The sequence below is a fragment of the Vombatus ursinus genome, unplaced genomic scaffold (assembly GCF_900497805.2).
Source record: "Vombatus ursinus unplaced genomic scaffold, bare-nosed wombat genome assembly UNPS02014816.1, whole genome shotgun sequence".
NCBI lineage: Eukaryota > Metazoa > Chordata > Mammalia > Diprotodontia > Vombatidae > Vombatus > Vombatus ursinus.
In genome coordinates this window covers 8041674-8049461 of record NW_020954594.1, presented here as the reverse complement: position 1 = coordinate 8049461, position 7788 = coordinate 8041674, and the positions used below count along the sequence as shown (strand labels likewise).

At 42.4% G+C, this 7788-nt stretch overlaps 2 protein-coding genes across 3 annotated transcripts in view; one reads left to right on the top strand and one right to left on the bottom strand.

Moving 5' to 3' along the window:
• Positions 1 to 340: 340 nt before the first annotated feature.
• LOC114023048 (protein RETICULATA-RELATED 3, chloroplastic-like) lies at positions 341 to 3431 on the bottom strand. Its single transcript, XM_027835534.1, has 3 exons — positions 3387 to 3431; positions 2395 to 2885; positions 341 to 2241 (listed from the first exon to the last, which is right to left on the bottom strand). Exons 1-2 carry the CDS (start codon positions 3429 to 3431, stop codon positions 2490 to 2492), a joined length of 441 nt encoding a protein of 146 aa, XP_027691335.1. The 3' UTR covers positions 341 to 2241; positions 2395 to 2489.
• The window catches only part of LYPD6 (LY6/PLAUR domain containing 6), a 161272-nt gene continuing 156246 nt past the window's right edge, over positions 2763 to 7788 (top strand). Inside the window, exon 1 of one of the 2 annotated variants that reach the window (XM_027835486.1) lies at positions 2763 to 2865. The gene's annotated coding sequence lies outside the window, so the exon portion shown is untranslated. The remainder of the gene's footprint in view (positions 2866 to 7788) is intronic. The other variant, XM_027835484.1, reaches the window with a different exon arrangement.

Here is a 7788-nt window from a genome sequence, read left to right as displayed (position 1 = left end):
TTTCTTCTCATGCATGGGAGTAGAAGTATTAGGGTTTTTTTTAATCATAGGGGGATAATATATACATATATGAATGTATATATATATTTATATACATATACCTCCATGCATATAACACATAGATATAGATATTATTATTTCATAAATATTTTTCTGACCTTTCCTTTATTTGTTTTACCCTATAAATTTCCTCTGTAAGGAAGAAACACACAGCAGAAACCCTAGCAGAATTCCTTATTGGGACAGCTAGGTGGTACAAAGAAAGAGCATTGGCCCTGGAGTCAGGAGGACCTGAGTTCAAATCTGAACTCATACTAAACACTTCACTCTTACTAGCTGTGTGACCCTGGGCAAGTCACTTAACCCCAATTGCCTAAAAATTAAAAAAAAGGAAGAATTCCTTATTTTCTAGACCTTTTAAATAGCAAATGGAACTCCAGTATTTTGTGACTCTAAGAATTTCCCCGATATCTGTCTTAGCACAATGTCTGACATACCTGTTTGCTATTTCACATGAAAAGAACAAAAGTATTATAGGTTTCATATAATAGCAGTCTTTAAATACATGACCCAAGTTGCTGTGTGAGTCCTGAAAACCAATGTTCAACTTACTAGAACTTTTCAGGACAGAATACTTTTAAAAATACAATTACAGTATACTAAATAATTTTCAAAAGAAGTAATTTAGCTGTTTCCCAAAGATAATGATGAGTTTTGTAGAACCCTTCAAATGCTTCCACTTCATCTCTCTTGTGACCAAAGAACTATGCACATTTGTGGGACAGGCAGGCCGTATAGTTTTTTTTTTCTTTTTTGGCCTAACAATACAATAAAATTTTTCATTTGTAGGAAACTAATTGAGCATTAAGAGGAAGGCTATCCTTGACTTTGGTTTCATTAGTACTATGCTTCCAGGTAATAATTCTTGCCTACTTTCACCTTGATCCTGGGTAAGGCATTGGACAGGCACTAGATTACCAAGCCCCTGATTTCAGTGAGCTTCTATTTTAATAGACAGTATCATATAATATTCTTTCCTTCTCTCTTGCAGGTTATTAGGAGCTTCCCCCTCCCCAGCATATTTATTGAATCAAAGAATTATGTTTTCCATTTGGCAGCCTTCTAATTTTCCTTCTTATGAATGCTGAATCTAACTTATTTCCATCAATTCCAGGGAAGAGAAGGGAAATAATTGGAATATTTAGGGACAACAAGAGGGCCAAAAAGAAGCATGAGCCCTGGACTTTTAAAAAGACTCAGCCTTGCAGCTTTTTAGCTGTGTATCTTGGGCAAAATACCTTCCACCTTCCTGAACCTCAGTTTCCCCTTTTGCAAAATGAGAAGGTTGGACTCCAAGGCCCTTGCAGTTTTGATATTCTATGATTCCGTGTCTGGTTAAAGAGAGAATGTCTTCCTCCATAAACTCTGTAAATAGCTTAAAGGATTGAATGATAGGGGACCTGCTGAGTTCTCTGACTACCACTCAACCCAGCCAACAGCAGGTCCGCCTCCTTTGTGCTGACCTTCCTCCAGCTTTCAGCTTTCCCAAGTCAGTTCCTTCTGGGGATTCACTTCAGCCCTTCCCTAAAACTTTCTATTAGTTTCACCAGGGCTCATTCGTTGGGCGGGGCAGGATAAGAGATCTCGTTAACTTCAAGAAGGTCCTCAGCCCCTCCGGGAGGTCTCTGTTCAGACACGGCTCAACTATACGGGGTCTGGGCTCCACACTGGCAAACTGGAGGGAGGAAAAAATGATTTCCAACATCGAGGTGAAAATCCAGCGCGAGAAGACTGTGCCAAGTTTATTTGGAGGAGGGTTGTGCGTGGCCTCCAGGGAGGCGGGAGGGAGAAAGCCAACCTCTGCCCCCAGCTGCTAGTTTCCTAATCAATAAATGCTTTTCACCAGCTCTCCTGTCTGGTGTCACCCCCTCCCCAGCAAACACACCGTATCCCATCGCTTCTATGTGATAATTGTAAAAATAAACCGGTCTTGACCGTGCCCACGGCGTCTGCAACTGGAACTGCTTCCTCTGCACGCACTCTTCTATGTTCAGTGAATTTTAGTTATATCAACTTAAGTGAAATTGGGATTTCGTCAAGTGCCTGTTTCTCAAACGAGTGGTTTCCCTGACAGCGCGTGGTTTTCCTGATGCTCTACCGTTTCCCGAAGATTCCCAAAGGCACTTGGTCGAGGTACTGAATGAGTAAGGATAGTCTCCACACAGGAAGGAGTAATGCAACCTGAGAAAACAGTGCTATAAATAAAAGATCACTGGGAACTGCCTCCCAGGGAAGGTCCCATGATCCCTTCTCTTTAGGCAGGACAGGCTCTGCGGTCTGACGCTGGATGCTACAGCACAGGCCAAGAGAACAGTTCAAAGCCATTTAACTCACCTTGAAACCCTTCCCCAAACTGCCCCGGGACCCAAAGGCACTTGGAGCTCGCAGTCCAGAAGCTCGAGTTTACTTTGATTTCCCCAGCTGACTATTCAGGAGTTGGGTTTTGTTGGCCCGGGCCAATAAGAAAGCCCGGTGGTGGGCTCGGCTTCTCCAGCCGCTTGGTGATTGGCCCCGAGCAATCGAGAGGCTGGAAAGCTGGCCAGCTGAATGTTCCATCTCTGGAAGTAGGGGGCGAAGTGGGAGTGACAGCGCGTGCCCCTTACAGCCCCCCACCCTCTCCTCCCGCGCCCCCCGCCTCCACGGGCTCCGCTCCCCTCCTCTTCACTCCCCCTCCCCTCCTTTCCCCTCCCGGCCTCCGGCCGCGCGCTGGCTGGGCTCCGCATTGCACACTCTAGGGGAACCGCAGTGTGCATTCGTGGGATGGGGCAGCGGGTTGCTGGAGGCTGGAACCGATGCACGACTCTGGTAAGTAAAGGCGTCTTTCCCTAGGGAGCGCAAAAGCAGAAAAGGTCAGTTCAAATTGTCTAGGTTAATCTGGGACCTCTGCTAGGTAAAGGGAGTGTTCGGATCCCTTCGGTTATTCCGAGCTGTCCTATTTTCTGAGATACCTCCGAGAGACAAGCGGGGCTGTGGGGGGGGGGTAATAGTGGAAGTGGGGGGTCTCATCTCTTCTCCCCAGGGCTGGGATGCAACGCCCAGTAGAGAGCGCGCTGTCAGGGCAAGTAGAAAGGAGTGTGTGTGTGTGTGTGTGTGTGTGTGTGTGTGTGTGTGTGAGAGAGAGAGAGAGAGAGAGAGAAAGAGACAGAGACAGAGAGAGAGAGAGACAGAGAGAGAGAGAGAGAGAATGATAGAATGTATTTGTGGGGAGGAGGTTGACTGTAAATGTCAGGAGCCGCCAAGTTCAAGGCTCAAGGCCCGAGAGATTTCTTTTTTCCTTCCAGGGCAATTTAGAGCTTTCCCATATTGAGTGTGTGCCCACTCGGAACTCCAGCTAGAGTTTTCCTCGAGACAGTCTCTGAACCCGTCCACATGTTGCTGCAGAGGTGTCCTGGTGTGGCAATGCCAAGAAGCAGTGCACACCAAAGCCTCTTGCTTTCGCTCGAGGAGGGGGAAAAAGCCCCACAACAAACCCTGGATGCCCTTAATCCCCAGGACAGTACAATGACCACGCCTCAACAGGAGGTTTGTAGCTCTGAGTCAGGATCCCATTCAATTAAAAAATAAAATAAAACAAAACACCACCAGATAGTTCGTCTTGGTTTGACATGGACACTTCCTTTCTTTCTCTCTTTTACCAGTTCATATTTGGGTCTCGTTTAAACCAACCGTGTCTTAACTCTGACTACCTGCTTGCCTGCCTGGCTCTATCTTCCCCACCCTACCCTTTACTCTTCTATTGTGGCTTAGAAACTTGCAAAACGTGGTTGCTGATTGTTCCCCCGGGCATAATCGGAGTCCTCTGCACATAATCAGAGTTCCGAACAATGGCTTCTTCCCTTTTAAGTCTTCTAAGTAGATCGGGATCCCCAGAGCAACCACTATTGTATATAGCATTGTCCCGTGCATCTGTCTTCTCAGAATCATTGGCATTTCCTGGATAGTTCAAAAGTGTTATGGTTTCAGTGGCAAACCTTCCGTAGAGACGATGGTTAGAATAGTATTAACCTGCCAGGGCAAATGACATAAAGAATGTTAAGCTTTCTCGCTCTGGTAACCTGCCCAAGGTGTGACCTCCAAAATTCAATTTACTTTGTGGGAGGTTGGGGGAGCTTAGGTACTCTGGGGAAATGCTTTTTTTTCTTGTTAAATCGGCTCTCGGTGACATATACTCTGTTCTCTTTTGGTCTGGCCAGACATTGCAGATGCTGTTATATTATTAAAGTGAGTCCCTGAGAGCCCTATTACATTTTCTTCAGCGGGGACCTAGAGGTGTTTTTTTTTTTTCCAATTGGATCTGCACCTCATTTCTCAAATACTGCAGACATTAATGGTTACTGTATCTGTGCACACATGTGTTAAGTTTGCTAAAGATATTTGTGCAATCGTCCATGAAATGACTTAATGCACATTTATGTTAAACCCATTTAAATGTAAAATGCCTATCCCTTTTCAATTTTCGTTTCCACATACTCAAAAGGCACTTGGTTACAACAGGACTTAAGAGCTTTCACTGTTAGAACAGAGGTTTCTCAAAACTTCAAGACAGTTGCAGTAATGCAGAAACCTATCTGAACACTGGCTTAGTATAGTTATGTGCATACTATAGTGATTGTTATGCAAGTATTAGTTGTTTTCTTTATTTTAAAATGCTAGAATCTTCCATGGCAAGAAGATAGACATACTTTCCATTGGAGGCAATTTGTGAATCTATTTTTCTCTAAATAGTGAAGGTTTAAAATCTATTGCTTTATACACCATCAGGGCCAACTGCGGACAAAATTACCCAGGAGGTGAGTGCATCTTTGGCACTCTCCTCCTCCTCTCCTCTTTTGAAAAGTCTCCTCCTTCTTCTCTCTCTCCAGCCCGGAGTAAGAGGCAGTTTACTCTTAGCTGTCAGCTAATATCCATTGAGACAGCAGCTTGGAATGTTTTAAAGAGTGACCTGGGGTTATAAGCCTTGTTAATAAGGCACTCTTGAAGATGAAAGTCTCAGAAGATTGATAAGCCAATGTTGGAATTTTAGCAAAAAGTTGAGGGAGATAATTCAAGGCAGAGAGGCTTGAATTATGGTAAGAGTCCAACTAATGATATTTTCCTCATTCTTCAATTCATTTTTATGGGCTAATTCTTAGCTCATAAATACATTGGCCCCACCTGCTTAATAAGCACAACAAATTAGTAAGTAAATATTGAAACATTCTGTGAACAGAATACCCAACTTATCAAAAGTCATAAAACCTTCAGTAATTTATAGAAGGTAAGAAAACAAATTAATCAGATGTGTTAAGGGAAAATTATATTTGTATTACACAGCTCACAAATTTGGCTCTTGGATATCTTTGCTAAATGTAAAAAGACATATCACTTGCAAATTTACTTTTGAAAAATTACCTTTTACTGGATATGTAAGTGTGATTATCACACACACATCATATAGATGTATTATATAGGTATATATATATATAGGTATGTGTATATACGTGTATGTATGTGTAGACACACATACACATGGACAGAATTGGCTTTGGTTGCATGGAACTGAGCATGTGTCAAATATAGTGTTAATACACCTTAGACACTTACTAGCAGTGCGACCCTGGGCAAATTATTTAGCCTCTCTGAGCTTGGTTTCCTTATCTGTAAAACTGTAATGACGATAATAATAATAGCTAACATTCATATGGTGCTTCCTGTGTGCTAGGCACTGCGCTTTAAAATTATTATCTCATTTGATCCTCAAAACAACCCTGGGAGGTAGGTGTTATTATTATCTCCATTTTACAGATGAGTAAACTGAGGCAAACATAAGTTGTACCTTGCTCTAGGTCACACAGCTAGTAAATGTCTGAGGTTAAATTTGAACTCAGATCTCCTGATTCCAGGCAACCCATCATTCCATCCACTGTGTCACCTAGCTGCCTAGTGTTATTATGAGCTTCAAATTAGATAATACATGGGAGAGCTTTGTCAGACTTGAAGTGATGTATAAATGAAGGCTAAGAGTAGTAATAATGATAACAGGAAACTTTGATAATCCATAGGGAATTCCCAAGGTTAGAGCTAAAAGGGACCTTAGATACCATGTAGCTCAACCTTGTAACAGCTAGGTGGCGCAGTAGGTAAAACACTGAACTTGGAATCAGGAAGACTAATCTTGAGTTCAAATCTGGCCTCAGACACTTACTAGATGCATGACCCTGGGCAAGTCACTTAGCCCTGTTTGCCTCAGTTTCCCCATATGTAAAATGAGGTGGAGAAGGAGATGACAAAGCACTCTAGCATCTTTGCCAAGAAAACCCCAAATGGGGTCACAGAAATTTGGACGTGACTGAATGACAACTGAAAAGCTCAATATTATACCAAGAGAAAAACTAAGGCCCACAAAGATCAAATAATTTGCACAATATTATACAGGCAGTAGTAGATCAAAGGAAGTGAATACAGATTCTCTGACTTCAAAATCTAGTGCTTCTGCCAAGATGCTCCAGATTGGTATAATACCTCATCAGGATGATTACTTCCTCTATTAGCTTTTGCAAGTTCAAGGAAAGGGATCATTTTGGACTTGGATTTGAGTAGCTGTGACATAAACAACGGTACAGGAAGCAACTGTTAAAGAATGTAAGAAGAAATCACAGTCCAACTAAGTAGAACATTCTGACTTGCAAGCAGAATCAAAAGATTCCATGAAGTATTCTTTAGCAAAAGGAGCTACATGAAAAAATGTTAAGGAAAAAATGGAAATGAATTTTTAAAAAATAACTTATAAGAAAGTCAGAGTCTATATGATGTCACCTTATCAGAAGCCTATCTTTATTTTTTTAAGGCAATTGGGGTTAAGTGACTTGCCCAGGGTCTCACAGCTAGTAAGTGTCAAGTATTTGGTCTGAGTCTGCATTCGAACTCAGGTCCTCCTGACTTCAGGGCCAGCGTTCTATCCACTGCGCCACCTAGCTGCCCCCAGAAGCCTATCTTTAACAAAAAGGCTAGACAGCAGAAAACAAAGAAACCCCATACCCAAGTACTCATATGAAAATATCAACCCTATGTTTAACTGGGGAAACATAGCCAGACATAAGGCAACAGCAGGTTATGGTGATGGAAAACAAAACAAAATACTCATGACAGAAGTACAAGTACAGAATTCAGGGCAAGGGAGGTCATGGTCTTACTTTCCTCTGCATTGATAGGGCCACTTCCAGAGTGTGGAGTTCAGTGATCAGAGCTACATTTATGAGGGGTATTACCAAGCTGAGGCATCTTCTTCCAGGATGGTGCTGACACTCAAAACCATATTAAATGATGATCCTTAAACAGTACTGGATGTTTAGCTTCTATAAGGGAATATGGTGGAGGAGTGAGGAAGACGGCTATCTTCAATATTTTCAGACCTGTTATGTGAAAGGAGGGATTAGACTTCTTCTGAGTACTCCTAGTGGATAGCCTAGGATCAGTGGGTGGAAGTTAGAAGTAGAAGAGATTTCTACTCAATATAAGGAAAATCATCCTAACAAATAGATGTCCTTGAAAATGGAATGCTTATCTTGGAAGATAGTGAATTCCAGGCATTGATGGTGCTCCAGGAGCAGTTGTGGGGGATGTTGGAGAGAAGGTTCATGCCTCTATCAGGAGATTAAACTAGAGTATTAGGTATCTCTCATTTGCAGGCATGCTATTGTTACTCATTGACCTATATTCTATGTCCCCTTTGTGACGTAATGTCTCAGG

Coding starts and splice junctions, on each gene's coding strand:
- LOC114023048 (XM_027835534.1), bottom strand. CDS start 3,431: ATGTGGACGGGTTCAGAGACTGTCTCGAGGAAAACTCTAGCTGGA. Junction 2,886..3,386: donor CGAGGAAAACTCTAGCTGGA/GTTCCGAGTGGG, acceptor TGCGCTCCCTAG/GGAAAGACGCCTTTACTTAC.